General features: G+C 52.3%; 3 protein-coding genes across 3 annotated transcripts; all 3 read left to right on the top strand.

Annotated features, from left to right (window-relative positions):
* Positions 1 to 2,401: 2,401 nt before the first annotated feature.
* LOC4330265 (dehydrin DHN1-like) lies at positions 2,402 to 3,866 on the top strand. The gene is made up of 2 exons (NM_001401918.1): positions 2,402 to 2,784; positions 2,879 to 3,866. Exons 1-2 carry the CDS (start codon positions 2,521 to 2,523, stop codon positions 3,485 to 3,487), a joined length of 873 nt encoding a protein of 290 aa, NP_001388847.1. The 5' UTR covers positions 2,402 to 2,520; the 3' UTR covers positions 3,488 to 3,866.
* Positions 3,867 to 6,492: 2,626 nt separating this feature from the next.
* LOC4330264 (GDSL esterase/lipase At5g55050) lies at positions 6,493 to 10,816 on the top strand. Its single transcript, XM_015768064.3, has 5 exons — positions 6,493 to 6,864; positions 9,525 to 9,655; positions 9,739 to 9,975; positions 10,068 to 10,317; positions 10,400 to 10,816. The coding sequence occupies exons 1-5, from the start codon at positions 6,621 to 6,623 to the stop codon at positions 10,624 to 10,626; spliced, it is 1,089 nt and encodes a 362-aa protein (XP_015623550.1). The 5' UTR covers positions 6,493 to 6,620; the 3' UTR covers positions 10,627 to 10,816.
* Positions 10,817 to 11,318: 502 nt separating this feature from the next.
* LOC107276727 (GDSL esterase/lipase At5g55050) lies at positions 11,319 to 12,711 on the top strand. Its single transcript, XM_015768768.3, has 4 exons — positions 11,319 to 11,562; positions 11,651 to 11,784; positions 11,903 to 12,398; positions 12,494 to 12,711. Exons 1-4 carry the CDS (start codon positions 11,319 to 11,321, stop codon positions 12,709 to 12,711), a joined length of 1,092 nt encoding a protein of 363 aa, XP_015624254.1.
* Positions 12,712 to 15,034: the final 2,323 nt, after the last annotated feature.

Below are 15,034 nucleotides of genomic sequence, written 5' to 3'. Positions count from 1 at the left end.
GCCGCCGACGCTGGCTAGGGACGACAACAACAATGTAGTGCTGGCTAGGGGCGGCGATGGCGGGGCTAGCGGCCGGTGCCAGCTAGGACGACGACGATGCAACACCGATTGGGAGCGGTTGTGGCTGGGATGGTGTCGGCTTGGGGAGGCGGAGGCAGGCCGCCGACACTTGCTTGTGGCGACGATGGATGGGACGGTAACAGCTGCCGTCGAGTCGCTGCAGGGCAACGCCTGGGCGAGGATCGACGAGGATACAAGACGGCATGACGCAAACGACGCAGCAGCGAGGCGACATGGCGGCTTAGCGGCGATGGCGGCTGCTGCTAGTGTTGAGCCTGTGAAAAGGGTCGTGGAGCGAGGGGCGAAGTGGTTGGCGGCGCGTGACCTCCCCCTGGTGCCGACATTGGCGGCTGGCGGCGCACGACCTCTCGTTGAGATAGCTAATTTGGGGATCGATCAAAACATCGGCTGCTCATGAGTCGTGACTTCATCTAGGGTTTTCTTTGTTGTACACATCCATTAAATTGGGCTACCAACTGAGCTAGATGTGGCCTTCTTTATAATGGGCTTGGTGTACACGGAACTAAACAGGCTAGTAACAGATTATTTTTTTAATGGGCCACCTTCTATGTATTGTATACTTCGGGGCCCACAGGTAATCCGCGGGTAATTTTTAGTCCCCGCCCCCGCCCCCGAAAATTAGCGGGGGCCCGCCCTGCCGCACCCGCGGGTTAGAATTTCCACCCGCCCCCACCCCTGTAGGGGCGGGTCCCCGCCGGGTCCCCGGTCCCACTGGGGAAATTGCTACCCCTAGCCCCCACGAAGTCGGCAAAACGTACTTCTACGAGGTTAGTACAGGTTCGTGCGCCGGGGGACGAGCCCGAACTGAAGCTCGTAGCGAGGCGAGTACAGATTTGCGCTGTGCGGGCATGTGGCCTGGCATCAAGTGATGCGCCCCTCGCGTGCCTCCCGGCTGAATCGATTCCTGGCGCCCGTGTCCTCTTGCTGGTACAAAAGCCGAAGCCCCTGCCGCCCATCCAGGCTCCCCCCGTACGTGGGACGCGGGCACATCGGGCAGGATCCGATGTCGCCGACTAGTTTATCCGCAGGCTCGCCCGAGTCCCCACGACGAGGCGAGGCCAGAGGCTCGTCGTGGTACACCAGATGCAACGGTTGGAACACGTCGTCCTCCTTGATTTCGCAACCGTTCCACGTCAGAACAGTGCTGGAAAAGAACGGATCCATAGAGAGTTCTTCGTGGCCGTCACGATTTCGCGGCGCCAAATTACCTTGCCCTTATGGTTAGGGGCGGCATCTTGTGTACCGAAAGTCAATAATGACTCGAGCTAAACCCGTACTACAGACTAGAGTGTGGCCCCAATGCGTTTCGCAGGACAGGACGGGCGAAAGAAATCAAAAGGCCGACATGCCACCGACATTTCCCCCCACGAAAGCTATCATCAGCTATCATCAAAGCGAAGGAAAGAAAGAAAAATAAAAGGAAAAGAACTGGCTGGAAATTAGAGAAGCCCCGGACGACTCGATCTGGGGGTGGCAAATTAATCAGTGTGATCAACAGGGATAACTTATCCCGTCCGACCAAATCCACCAACCAAACCAAGACCCGATTTGTTAGGCTGTGAAAGACGGATCAGTGGGACCCTGATCTACGGACCCCATATGTCACCGTCCAGGTCTCTGGATCTCTCCCGTCGTCCTAATCAGACACCGCGCGCGCGGTGCCGTCGCTCTCGAGCCGTGTCCCGCTCCCAACTCGTCACAAAAGCGATCACAGACTCTTCCTTCCTCTGCTGGGAGAGAAGAAAAATTGGCCGCGATGATGCCGATAAAGAGGAAAAAGGGATGAGAATCCGATGGAAAAAAACTGATGTTAATCTATCGCTACTGCTGCGCACTAAGACGAATCGTATCCGAACAAGAAACGCTTACGTTACTGTTCCTAAATGGATCGCTCCGCTCATCACTTAACCAAAAATCGATTAGGAAATTGACGGACAGCGACGCCCGAAGCCAAGTGTCTCGTCGCGTAGGCGTCGAGGCCTCGAAGCAGAGGGAGCGGAGAGGCGGACGCGCCGCCCACGCCTCCTCTCCCTCGGTGACACGGCCGTCTGGCTCCACATGGCGCCGACCTCTCCCGATGCGTCCACCCGTCCCGAGGCACCGCCACGTCGGAACCAGCCGGCCGCCCCACGCGATTGCCGACACGCGTCGCGGCGCCACTGGCTCACCCGCTGCCTGCCTCTGCCTGCCCCCCATCTCGTCGCCATTTCCCGCCCACGCTTCTTGTCCTCGCGTCGCCTACGCGTACGTACGATACAAACGCCGCACCTTTCGATCCCCTCCGCTATATAAGGAGGGCATCTGCCTCGCCACCTTCTTCATCCGAAAGCAAAAGCGACTCGTCACAGCTCAAACAAGTCAAGAGCGAATAGTTCTTGCTGATCTGTTGTTTGATTACTTTAGTTCTCGAGAGGCTTTAGCTGAATCCATCGATCGATCATGGAGGATGAGAGGAACACGGAGAGCCACCAGGGTGGCGAGGCTGCAGAGCAGGTGGAGGTGAAGGACAGGGGCCTCTTCGACAACCTCCTTGGCAGGAAGAAGGACGATCAGCCGGAGGAGAAGAAGCATGAGGAGGAGCTTGTCACCGGCATGGAGAAGGTCTCCGTGGAAGAGCCAAAGAAGGAGGAGCACCACGCCGAGGGCGAGAAGAAGGAGAGCCTCCTCTCCAAGCTGCACCGATCCAGCTCCAGCTCCAGCTCGGTAAGTGCACACATGCATGATCTAGCTTTAATTAGTTACAGACTTTTTAGTAATTATAGAAGGTTTCATGACCTTTAATCGTTGTGTGCAACAGTCGAGTGATGAGGAAGAGGAGGTGATCGATGACAACGGCGAGGTGGTCAAGAGGAAGAAGAAGAAGGGGCTCAAGGAGAAGATCAAGGAGAAGCTGCCCGGCCACAAGGACCATGCCGGTGAGCATGCTCCTCCGCCCGCGGCGACGGGCTTCCCCGCGCCGGCTCCGCCTGCATCCGTGGTGACGGCCGCGCCCACGCCAGCTCCTGCTCCCGTGGTGACTCACGGCGATCACCACCACGACACCGCCGTCCCCGTGGAGAAGATCGAGGGTGATCACGCCAAGACGGAGGCGACCCTGCCACGTGCACCCGAGGAGGAGAAGAAGGGCTTCCTCGACAAGATCAAGGAGAAGCTGCCCGGCGGCCACAAGAAGCCGGAAGACGCAACTGCTGTGCCGCCGCCGGCCGCCTCACCGGCTGCTCCTGCCACTACTCCGGCGCCAGCACACCCACCGCCGGCTACAGAGGAAGTGAGCAGCCCGGATGGGAAGGAGAAGAAGGGTATACTGGGCAAGATCATGGAGAAACTGCCCGGTTACCACAAGGGCTCCGGCGAGGAAGACAAGACCGCCGCCGCCGCCACCGGCGAGCACAAGAGCAGCGCTTAATTGGGGCGTGTGTGAGACCAGGCCATGGTTGGAATTTGGAAGTGTTTGGCGTGTGTTAGTTTGGTGCTTTTTCTGCACTGCAGCTTTGTTAAGTTCGTGTCAAGATTGGTCAAGGCCTGGTCAGCGAAGCCCGATCAGTGATCGAAGTTTGTGTTTCGTGTGGGGTACGGGCTTCAGTTTGCTATAGTCAAGTACTAGATGTTGAGTTTGTTTAATTATTATTGGCACTCTTGTATTGGTTTTGGGCTGGGCATTCTGCCTTGGTATTAATGATTTCTGCCCAGAATATATTGTTGCCTTGTACAGTTGTACTGTACTACTCTACTGGGGTACACTGCATTGTGATCACATTTTCTACTAGATCTTCTCAATCATGTGCCTCATGTATTGGTCCGCTCTTGGTTCATTGGTAGTGTGCATTGCGGGCCAGTGTGAAACGAGAGTAACAGACACCGCGAGCCAACTGGTACGTGGATTGACTGGCGGACCTTGTTCTCATGGGCTTCTTTTGAAACTCTTATGGGCTTTTCAGTTGGCAAGGCGTAATATTTTCTTGGGCCATCCATCTTTGGATGGGCCTTGTAATCGAGAAGTGAGAGAGAAGACAATATCTGGGCCTCCTCTCCGAGAGACGGATATTGCAGCGTACGCGAACAGAACAAGCGTGTACACTTTGGCGCTTGCGCTCAAGCAGCAATGCGGGTTTGAGAACATGCCAACCAAACACACGCCCCAGCGTGTCATGTACCAAACCTCTTGGCGACGGAATCCGCACGGTACACGAGCCTGCACGCGCTCCCGCACGCGCGCGCAAAGGAACAGAGGAGAGAAAACGACGTGGTGGCTGGTAACTTCGTCCGTGCCAGCGCTCTTGGGCCTCATGGTCACGTTGATGCCAAAGCAGCCCATGTTCTACGCGATCCTACGACGGCCTAGAGCTCTACTCCTAGATGCGAGAAGATACAGAGAGAGACATACTGGAAATCGTACGACCGTGTGCCGGTGCACTTGTCGACTGTCGAGGCTTGTCGCGCGTGCGTGATCAACGAATCGAGTGCTCTGGCCTGCACGTAGAATTGAAAATAGTACTACTAGTAGGAAGGATGAAAAAGACGAGAGTTCTAGTACCAAGTTGGTGGATACGATTATGTGCCTTTGGGGAGTGGAGAAAAAAAGGCGCAATAAACTAGAGTTTGCAAAGATCCCGCTTAAGTACTCTCTGCACTCGTGGTGCCAACTCGATCAAAGGATTAAACTACGAGTACTAACCACCATATCGCTAGCGTACGTCTTGGAGAATAGCTACTTGCACACAGTAAAAAAAAGAAGTGATGCAATCATTCAACCTCTGCAGTGGCACGGTAAACGGGTGAAAAGGTGTTCGTGCAGCTGTCAGAAAAATCTGAAAGTGAGCGGAGACTGATTAGGGCATCCACAATAGTTATCTATAGGCTCTAAGAGATCCATATCAACATATTTTCCTACTTGAAAGAGATTAAATGAAGAGAGATAGTTATCTACAGGCTCTAAGAGATCCATATCAACATATTTTCCTACTTGAAAGAGATTAAATGAAGAGAGAGAACAAAGCTATCTACTAACCTGGAGATAGTATACAGAGAAAAACGAGACAATGTATTAGAGAGCTATAGATACCCATGTAGACATACTATTGAGATGGTTTACTATTAATCTAGTCTATTGCTGAGAGATACATGTTTTATAGATAGCACCTTACTTTAACATTGCGGGTGCTCTTAGAGCAAGTTTAATAGTATAGCCAACTACTAACTCTAATTCATCTATAGTCAATCTAATAACTCATTTATACAATAGTTATATACTATAATATTAATACCTGGTCCCACCTGTCATACACACACTATGTCTTGGAGTCCGTGCTACAGCTGGCTACAAATCTGTAGCCCACTGCTCTTCTCTCTTTATTTATCTTCTTTAAATATGTTTGCAGCTGGCTTATAGCATGCTATTGTACCTGCTCTTACTGCCCGAGTCTCAAAAGGAAAAGGTTGCGCTGCCCACTGCTGTCGTTTTATTTTCGTTGCTTTCAACAGGAGAAAGATTGAAAAAAAGCCATGCTGTGCATGGGATCTTCTTTTTCTGCCTGGGCAAAAAAAGGTGCATCTGGCAGGCTAGCTTCAGTTGTAAGTGATGGTAAGAACAATACAGTATGAAAAGAACTAAACGTAAAGATATAATTATTGGGTGCTTATTTAAGCGTAGAAGAATCGGCCAGCGCAAACTTGTGTGCCCAGCCATAAGGCTGCCTATTCATCCCACTGGAGCATTATCAAATGCAAACATCGAAAGTAATTACCGTATCATTGGATTCCGGCTGCCTTTCTCTATGCTTCAAGGCTTGTAGACGTGTTAAGGTTCCTGCCTGTACAAATGCATCGAGTGGTTGGTAGAATATGTTCCTATGGACAACGGGGTTGATCCAAGTAATCGGTTCTGATCAAGCTAAGTTACCCCCACTCAGTCCCGGCCTCCCGGGGATCGATTTTCTGTGAAAAGTAGCAGTAATTACTCTTGAGAGACAGAGTATCCAAAGGCACTTAGAACATCATGCCGATATAATTCGCCTGTAGGACCACCAGGGAGCATGAGATCGTGGCGAGTAAATTTGACGGGGTTTGCTGGACAAGTAGACTGAGGGATCTTCTTGGTTTTGTCACAAGTACATGTAGGAGCCAGGATAGTAGGATACCTTGATCGATCGACTTTCTTCGCTGTATATCCAGTTACTCTTCCCGTGTAGGAGTACGAGAGTAGTAGACTGTCTCCTGGTCGACCAGGAGACCCCCATGACCAACCCAGGAGGAGGAGCAACGTTTTGCGCGATAGCCAGGTGACCAGGTCACATTCACATCTCTCTTTACCAAAGCTAAGCCAAGTAAAGAACTTTGTACTACTACTTGGTCTAAGTGCTGTGCCACGCCTTGCCGGTCTCAATAAAAGGCGTTGGCCGTACGCAGCTCGCCATCGTCGCCCTTTAAAGTGCGCCATTGCCGCTCCGGTCGCGGCCCCTCCCTTTCCCAAAAGCAAACAAGGGATAGGTTTGCCGTTCAGCCCCCACCCAGAGCCAGCGGACTGCACCTCGCAGTCCGGCATGGCTGGACAGATGCTACCGCCGATTGCGCTTGTTGCTGTGGCCATCTGTATCACCGCGGCGGCGGCGGCGAAGGTGCCGGCGATATACGTGTTCGGCGACTCCACGGCCGATGTCGGCAACAACAACTACCTGACCGGCGCCGCCGTGCCGCGGGCAAACTTCCCGCACAACGGCATTGACTTCCCCACGTCGCGGCCCACCGGCCGGTTCAGCAACGGGTACAACGGCGTCGACTTCTTGGGTACGTACAGCTTCGCCGCCCGTCTTTCCTGTGCTGTATTGCCTCGCGACTCTGCTTGCCATGCGATGCGAGTATACTTCGGCACTTCGCGGTATAGTAGCGGCTGGCATCGTTGCATATCTGACAACCACGTATATAGCCGGTGATTGTTTCGTTTTTTCTGCATGTTTTTTGTCAACTTCGGCATTGCAAGTTTTGTAACGGTGCTAGAGTTGAGTAGGGGTGAAGACTGGAGACGATTAAGTCTTCGTCTCTATACTATTTCCGCGGTCCAATTACCGAAGGCAAGAAGTGGAAATTGCTTTGAAAACGGAGAGATTGTCGCATACTCCCTCCGTCCCAAAAAAAACCAACAAAGGTTGTGCCATACTACCTTTGTAAAAAAAAAAACTACGGAGAGTATGTTTAGATTTGTTTTTGTTTTATGGATCATATCTTATCTTAATATAACAATATTTTGAGAGGGAGTAAATAGAACATAAAAAATGTTTTGAAGAAGAACCCCATACTTCAGAACTGTGAAGTGCGCAACGCCAGGGCAGTGTGCCACTGTGGCGCACACATTCCAGAGGTCGCCTATGCTTAAATCGATAGTTGGCTCGTTGCTGCCCGAATTAAATTTGAAAATATATTGTTAATTCATTTTATTTTTAGAAATATTCGAGATTTATTTTTTAAAAAAATTATACCGTTGATCTTGCACAATCATTATGCGAATGTGAGGTGGTGCGACTTCGCGGGCGGTATCGCGCGAGACTGCGCGGTCTTGCGAAATGAAAGAACGATACCAGATTTCAAAATGGTTAATTAGTGATTAATTATTATGATTAGCAATTATTAAGTAATCATTAATTATTATTAGTTAAATAGTTAATTAGATCATTAGTCACTAACCAAATGGAGTTTGGGATGGTGTCGCTCTCTGCATGAGCGAGACCGCTCGTCATTCCTGCGACAGCGCGCGGTCGTGCGGTCGCCCCACGATACCGTCGTTGATGTCACCCCTATATTATTTTTATTTTCGGTTGTATGAGATCGACTGTATATTTCTATAAAAATAAATTACATCCTAAATATTTTTAAAAATAAAATTGAATGAACAGTATTTTTCAAATTTAATTCGCTGCTGCTCCACTTCCGCACGGGGCGCAGGCACACAGGCTTTGGGAAGCGATGCTTGCAAAGAGTGGCAGTGTCCGGCTGTTGGCAGGCGGGCGCGGCTGAATGGACCGATCACTCGAGACTTGGCGCTTGTCGCACATAAATGGCTGACCCGCTTGCATGTACTAGCCTTGATCCGGGCCACCACGCACTCATTGCATGTCCGAATTGGTACCAAAATCTACGGCACACATGACAAATCTACAGCAGACACGATCTGACGTACGGTCCAACATCGAGGTCATGCGATCGCCTTTTTAAGCGTTGGGACTGTTTGGGATGGAGATTGGGAGATAATGCCAAAATACGATAATGTGAGCAGCGCACGTATTTGAAAAATTCAAATACATTTTTTGCTGGCAAATGCCTTATAAAAGAAAATAAAGATTTAATCGTACGCGAAACATCAACATCGATAATAAAATTAATATTTGTAACTATTATATATATATATATATATTTTCCAATGTGATAGCATCTTAAGATTTCAGGTATGATGAATACAATACACACACATTTCGCTTTGTTCCGAGTCGATCTCGAAGATCCTATTACAATAATATTATAGGTGTTTTTCCTTTTTTTTATGTTGTCTAGATGCGGTTTTTCTACATCTAAATGTAGTTGCGCTTAGCGCGTCTGTAGCATAATCGTTTTCGCGATGCGTACTATATTTTCTTCTCATGGTATTGTTTTCCTCACCAAACCTGCGGTGGCTAGCCTAGGTGCTAAAAGGACTTTCTCAAAGCGTATGTCGTTCATTATATATTTTGACATGAGGGGTTTGGTCACTGGTGGGGAGGGTAGGGCAAGAAGCATGGCGGACCTAGGCTCATTGGCCATGGAAGAGACCAAGAAGGGCCTTGGCCATGCATTAAATAGAAGGATGGTGTTGTGGCCTAGAGGGAGAAGGAAGGTGTTTTCGTCATGTACTCTTCTTGCCTGATATGTAATGTTTCTCAGCTGAGAACCATTGCTTACATGTCGCTAACTTTTCCGATCAGGAATGGTTAAATATCGAATTCCAATCTATAATGCTTCTCCAACAGTTAGAGATTGATCAGTAAAGGTTTGACATATGGATGAATAATGGTTTCATGTTAGTTAGGCTTTATCGGGATCATTGCTTCTATAGTAGTAAGAGCGAGTACAATAGCAGGGTACAAGTCAGTTGTAAGCACATATGGAGAAGAGAAGAGAAGAGAGATAAAGAAGACGGGCTATAAACTTGTAGCCAGTTGCAGCATGGACTATAATACATTGTGCATATGAGAGGTGGGACCATATATTAATGGTGTAGTATATACTTATAAGTAACTATTGTATGAATGAGCTATTAGATTGGCTATAAATAAATTGAAGCTAGTAGTTGGCTATACTATTAAACTTGCTCTAATAGTTAGTATTATTATGGGGAATGTGTAAGCCACGAGCACGGAGTAGCGCTTGCATTTTTGTTGTATATCTCGAGGATCACAATATTCTTCAACCTCTGTCAGCTCTTAACATGGGATTCAGGCGCAGCCCCCCACCGTTCCTCGCCGTGGCTAACAAAACCAGCAACCCATTGTTCAGGGGGCTCCAGGGAACAAACTTTGCCTCTGCAGGATCAGGCATTCTCGACTCAACAGTAAGCACGTCGGCATAAACCCAAAGCCACTGCACGATTTTTCGCTGAACACCGGCTGATGACGACGAAACACGTGTGTGCAGGGTCAATCCATCATCCCAATGAGCAAGCAAGTGCAGCAATTCGCCGCCGTGCAACGCAACATCTCAGCACGCATCAGCCAGCAAGCCGCTGACACCGTGCTGTCGAGATCCCTGTTCCTGATCAGCACCGGCGGCAACGACATCTTCGCCTTCTTCTCCGCGAACAGCACGCCGTCGTCCGCGGAGATGCAGCGGTTCGTCACCAATCTCGTATCGCTCTACACAAATCATGTCAAGGTAAAACCACCTTTCGCTTGTCTCTCATCACACAATTTTACGGCGAAGAAACACAAAGAATCTAACTGAAAGTTGACGCGTGAGCGCGGCAGGATCTGTACGTTCTCGGGGCGAGGAAGTTCGCCGTGATCGACGTCCCGCCGATCGGGTGCTGCCCCTACCCGAGAAGCCTGCAACCGCTGGGCGCTTGCATCGACGTCCTCAACGAGCTGGCCCGTGGGTTGAACAAGGGAGTCAAGGACGCCATGCACGGCCTCAGCGTGAGCTTCAGCGGCTTCAAGTACTCCATCGGGAGCTCCCATGCCGTGGTGCAAAGCATCATGAAGCATCCCCAACGACTCGGTATCTGAACATTCTACGCTTCAGTTTCGGATTTCTGACCAACGCAAGGTTCAGAGTTTCGTGACACGGCATTGGTGTGCAGGATTCAAGGAGGTCACGACGGCTTGCTGCGGCTCCGGCAAGTTCAACGGCGAGTCCGGGTGCACGCCGAACGCCACGCTGTGCGACAACCGGCACGACTACCTCTTCTGGGACCTGCTGCACCCGACGCACGCCACGTCCAAGATCGCCGCCGCGGCCATATACAACGGCTCGGTCCGCTTCGCTGCGCCGATAAATTTCAGGCAGCTGGTGGATGACCAGCACTAGCTAGAGCGTGGCAGTGTCACCGTGTAACGTAGTACTACTAATTGTTGTACGTCGCCGACTATGTGTCTGTTTGTCTGGTGATATTGGTGCGTAGGATATGCTGGGCTGTGTTCATCAGTGGCTTGTGCTTTAGGCGGTGGTGTAGTTTGGATACACATACCAAAATGTCATCTCCGTTATTATTGTTGCCCTTGTTGGTATTTGCGGTGTTTGTGTTCCCAAGTCGGGATAATTTGAGCCTGGAGCGGATGAGCCAAGGACATCGCAGCTGCTTACTTGGTGCCAAATCGGAATACAAACTCTAAACATGTAGGTACATACACATATGCCGGCCATGCCGTTCTTGGTCCCAGTTGGTATGTCCTCAGCTTGCGCCAGTTGTGTATCTGTCCTGAAGTCGCCGTCTCGGCTCTTCACCACTGCCACTCCAGGTTACCGATCTGCAGGCCAAATGGAATTCTTCAGAGGGTGAAAACACCAGTTTGTTTGATTGCGCTAGAGAATGAACAGCAATACAGAATGGACGTGGACGGCAATTGAATTAACAAGTTGGTGCTTTGGTGATCATATTCGAGAATCGACAGTATATTTCTTTCTGGTGCATATTCTTGTATATATATCTACGGTCACAAAGGCTGAAGCATCCATCACCCGAAGCTGAGGAGAGCAGAGAGCAGAGAGCAGGTGTGCCAATGGGCAGCCATAGTTTCTCATACGTGCTGGTGGCTTTGTGCTTGCTTGGGGTCGCGGCGGAGGCGACACAGCTTGCCCCCGCGGTCTTCGTGTTCGGCGACTCGACGGTTGACGTGGGCAACAACAACTACCTGAACATCACCAAGCAGGCCCGAGCCAATTACCCCAAGCACGGCGTGGACTTCACCGGCTCGACGCCGACCGGCCGGTTCAGCAATGGCTACAACTTGGCAGACCAGCTAGGTGCGTACGATCCCAGATGAATATATGGTGCCCTCTATTTAGATGACTAACCAGCATGTGCCGCGTGGCACGCTTCGATGATGAACAGCTCAGCAGCTCGGCTTCCCAATGAGCCCACCGGCGTACCTGTCGCTGACAGCGAAGACCATCGTTTCGCAGATGTACAAGGGCATCAACTTCGCATCAGGCGGATCAGGCCTCGGTGACAAAACCGGCCAAGGGGTTTGTTTAACTTGAACAAATCAGTAACACACGTTATTATTCTGAAAATTCTGAACCATATGACACGTGACACGTATGACCGTGCCGCCCGGGCTGAAACGAACTTGTTTTTCTGAAGGCCGGGGATGTAATCCCGATGTTCCAGCAAGTGCAGTACTTCTCGAAGGTGGTGGCGATGATGCAGAAGCTGTCAGGCTCGAGAACAACCAACACTCTCCTCTCCAAGTCCATCTTCCTCATCAGCACCGGCAGCAACGACATGTTCGAGTACTCCTTGTCCGGCGGCAACGGCGACGACCGCGAGTTTCTGCTGGGTTTCGCCGCGGCGTACAGGTCTTACGTGAGGGCGTTGTACCGGCTAGGCGCGAGGAAGTTCAGCGTCGTCAGCATCACGCCGCTGGGCTGCACCCCGTCGCAGCGGGCCCGCCGGCTGTCGGAGGATGGCACGCGCGGATGCTACGGCCCGATCAACACCCTCTCGCTGCGGTCCTACCCGACGCTCGCCGCGTCGCTCCGGGACCTCGCCGACGAGCTGCCCAGCATGGCCTACTCCCTCAGCGACTCCTTCGCCATGGTCTCCTTCATCTTCGCCAACCCGCGCACGAACGCCTGGAGTAATCAAACGGCCCATGGACACGTTAATGTCTTTGTCTTGATGGTGTGAGTCTACCTTGAGCCTGATCGATGGATTCTTGATTTGTCCCTGTAGGTTTCACGGAGCTGGAGTCCGGGTGCTGTGGGTCGGGGCCGTTTGGAGCGCTCGGGTGCGACGAGACTGCGCCGCTGTGCAACAACCGCGACGACCACCTGTTCTGGGATGCCAACCACCCGACGCAGGCTGCGTCGGCCATCGCCGCGCAGACGCTCTTCACCGGCAACCGGACTTTCGTCAGCCCTGTCAACGTCAGGGAATTGGCTCTGCTGTGATTGCGCCCAAAAAGAAATTTCAAGCTATTCGGCAGTTTGCAAACGTAATGATGTGATTTGATCTCTTCCACCTAATAATAAACTATGGCCGGATCCATACGATTGCTCGGTTAGAAGTTGAGGTCGTTTCCACCACGGTCGTGGGCAGAGATGTACACGGGAGATCTCTCTGTTCTCGTGTGGTTTTGTATCAGAATTCAGAGATTTCTTTATACACGGAAAGGATTTTAAATTGACAAGAAGGCACTTGTTTGATTACAGGGAAAAAAATAAATCTCTCTCTCTCTCTCTAATTTCCTTTTCTTTCGCTGAACCGAATTTTCGAAAAGGAAAAATTACACCGAAAGTCTCTCAACTTGTCATCGGGATAAAAAACGTCCTCGAACCGCAAAACCAGATATCTGAGGTCCCTTAACTATACAAAACCGGTCACAGTAGGTCTCTTAGCGGTTTTGATCCCAGTTTTGTCTTACGTGACTGCTGAGTCAGCATGGGACCCACGTGGGCCCCATATGTCAGCCTCCTCTTTCTTTCCAATATTCTCTCCCTTCCTCTTCTCTCTCTCTTCTCTGGCTCTGGGCAAACCGGCGCCGGGGCGAGGCCGCGAGAGGCGGGGGAGGAGGTCCGGCGACTTGGCGGCGGCGGCAGCGGAGACGACGCGGGATCAGGGGAGCAAGGCGGCGGCGACGACGACAACGCGGGAGCAGGGGAGGGCATCGGCGGCGGCGAGGGTGAGGAGGCCGCCTCCGCCACCGTCAGCGACCTCAGGACGGCGCTCCGTTCCTCCTTCACTCTCGCGCTGGTTTCCCCTGACTTCCACCTCTTCCTCAAGGGCACCAAGCTCATGGCCGACGCCCGAGGTCGGAAACCTCCCCGTCGGCCCCGGCGAGTCCATCTCTTTCATCCCTGTCAACGCCAAGTCAACTTCGCTGCATCCTCCCGCTTGGAAGCCGACGTCGAGCTCGAGCACGCCGAATCCATGGAGAAAACGCAAGTTTTCTTGGCACGACAGCGGCGGCGAAGACGTCGACGCCAAGAAGCCAACGAACCCAGCGCCGCCGCCGCCGCCGCTCTCCTGCCATGGATGTGCAGTTCGGGGATGTGAATGGGAATCGTGTGGGATTGGATCTTGGGATTATGGTGTCCGCCGCTGTTGTCGATCTTGATGGCGCCAGGGTTGAGCTCACCAATGGTAGGATGGTGAATGCCTGGATCGACTACTCGCCCACCTTGTCGTCGCCGTCCAAGCCATCGCCGCGTACGACGGCGCCTTCGCCACCGCCGGAAGCGCCAGTTTCATCCGCCGTTCCGCCTCCCGTGAGTCTTAATCCAATGCTTCCCTCGCCTCCGCAGCTCCCTGGCGTAACCACGGCGCCGTCGCCGCCGGTGTCCACGGTTTCGATGCCTCCCACCAGCTCCGCCTTGCTCCCCTCGCTCCAGCCAATCCACCTTGCTCCCCTCGCCGCCGCCGCCGCCGCCGCCGCCGCCACGTCGTCGGCCGCCGGACCTCCTCTCCCGCCTCGCCTCGCCGGACCCCCCCCCCCCCCCCCCCCCCCCCCCCGCCTCGCCCCGGCGCCGGCCTGCCCAGAGCCAGAGAAGAAGCCAGAGAAGAGAGAGGGAGAAGAGGAAGGGAGAGAAGAGGGGAAAGAAAGAGGAGGCTGACACGTGGGGCCCACGCTGATTCAGCAGCCACGTAGAATAAAACCGGGATCTAAACCGCCGAGGGATCTACTGTGGCCGGTTTTGTATAGTTAAGGGACCTCTTATATCTGGTTTTGCGGTTCGAGGACATTTTTTATCCCGATGACAAGTTGAGGGACCTTTGGTGTACTTTTTCCTTTCGAAAACCATGGACAGCCCAACCTTTTACACATGGCCCACTAGAAACAGGCCGAGCGTGACCCTGCAGAAAGCCTATCGGCTGCAGCCTAGGGCAACCCACGCGGCCCATTAAGCCCATGCTTCTCTAAAGTCGTTCTAACAAAAGTGGCCCACGATGACTAGGGTACGGGGAGCACTGCGCATGTTCGTCGGTACACCGTTCCGAAACCACCCAATCTCTCATGAGACGACGATGTGGAGACGGCTGCGGCGGCCGGTGGCGGAGGAGGAGCGAAGGACGCGGTGGGCGCGACGATGGGCCGGTGGCCGAGCAGATGGCTGGGGTGGCGCAGTCTGCCTCTAGCTAACCTCTTCCATCTACTCATGGACCAGGACCAGGACTCACTCCGCCCAGGTCAGTTCTGGTCGTCTCTTCCCCTAGATACCCGTCTCCCTCTTCATTATCCGTGTCGTCTGCTGCAACAGCTGACAAAGCTGTCTA

The sequence above is a fragment of the Oryza sativa genome, chromosome 2 (genome assembly GCF_034140825.1).
Source record: "Oryza sativa Japonica Group chromosome 2, ASM3414082v1".
In the NCBI taxonomy this organism is placed as follows: Eukaryota; Viridiplantae; Streptophyta; class Magnoliopsida; order Poales; family Poaceae; genus Oryza; species Oryza sativa.
Note: the sequence above shows the minus strand (reverse complement) of the source record. Positions and strands in the feature narration are given on the sequence as shown.

Excerpts from the sequence above, each read along its gene's own strand:
- LOC4330265 (NM_001401918.1), top strand. The coding sequence starts at position 2,521 with ATGGAGGATGAGAGGAACACGGAGAGCCACCAGGGTGGCGAGGCTGCA. Across the intron at positions 2,785-2,878 it reads CCAGCTCCAGCTCCAGCTCG|TCGAGTGATGAGGAAGAGGA; the intron begins GTAAGTGCACAC and ends TGTGTGCAACAG.
- LOC4330264 (XM_015768064.3), top strand. The coding sequence starts at position 6,621 with ATGGCTGGACAGATGCTACCGCCGATTGCGCTTGTTGCTGTGGCCATC. Across the intron at positions 9,656-9,738 it reads CAGGCATTCTCGACTCAACA|GGTCAATCCATCATCCCAAT; the intron begins GTAAGCACGTCG and ends ACGTGTGTGCAG. Across the intron at positions 10,318-10,399 it reads GAAGCATCCCCAACGACTCG|GATTCAAGGAGGTCACGACG; the intron begins GTATCTGAACAT and ends ATTGGTGTGCAG.
- LOC107276727 (XM_015768768.3), top strand. The coding sequence starts at position 11,319 with ATGGGCAGCCATAGTTTCTCATACGTGCTGGTGGCTTTGTGCTTGCTT. Across the intron at positions 11,563-11,650 it reads CAACTTGGCAGACCAGCTAG|CTCAGCAGCTCGGCTTCCCA; the intron begins GTGCGTACGATC and ends GATGATGAACAG. Across the intron at positions 11,785-11,902 it reads GTGACAAAACCGGCCAAGGG|GCCGGGGATGTAATCCCGAT; the intron begins GTTTGTTTAACT and ends GTTTTTCTGAAG.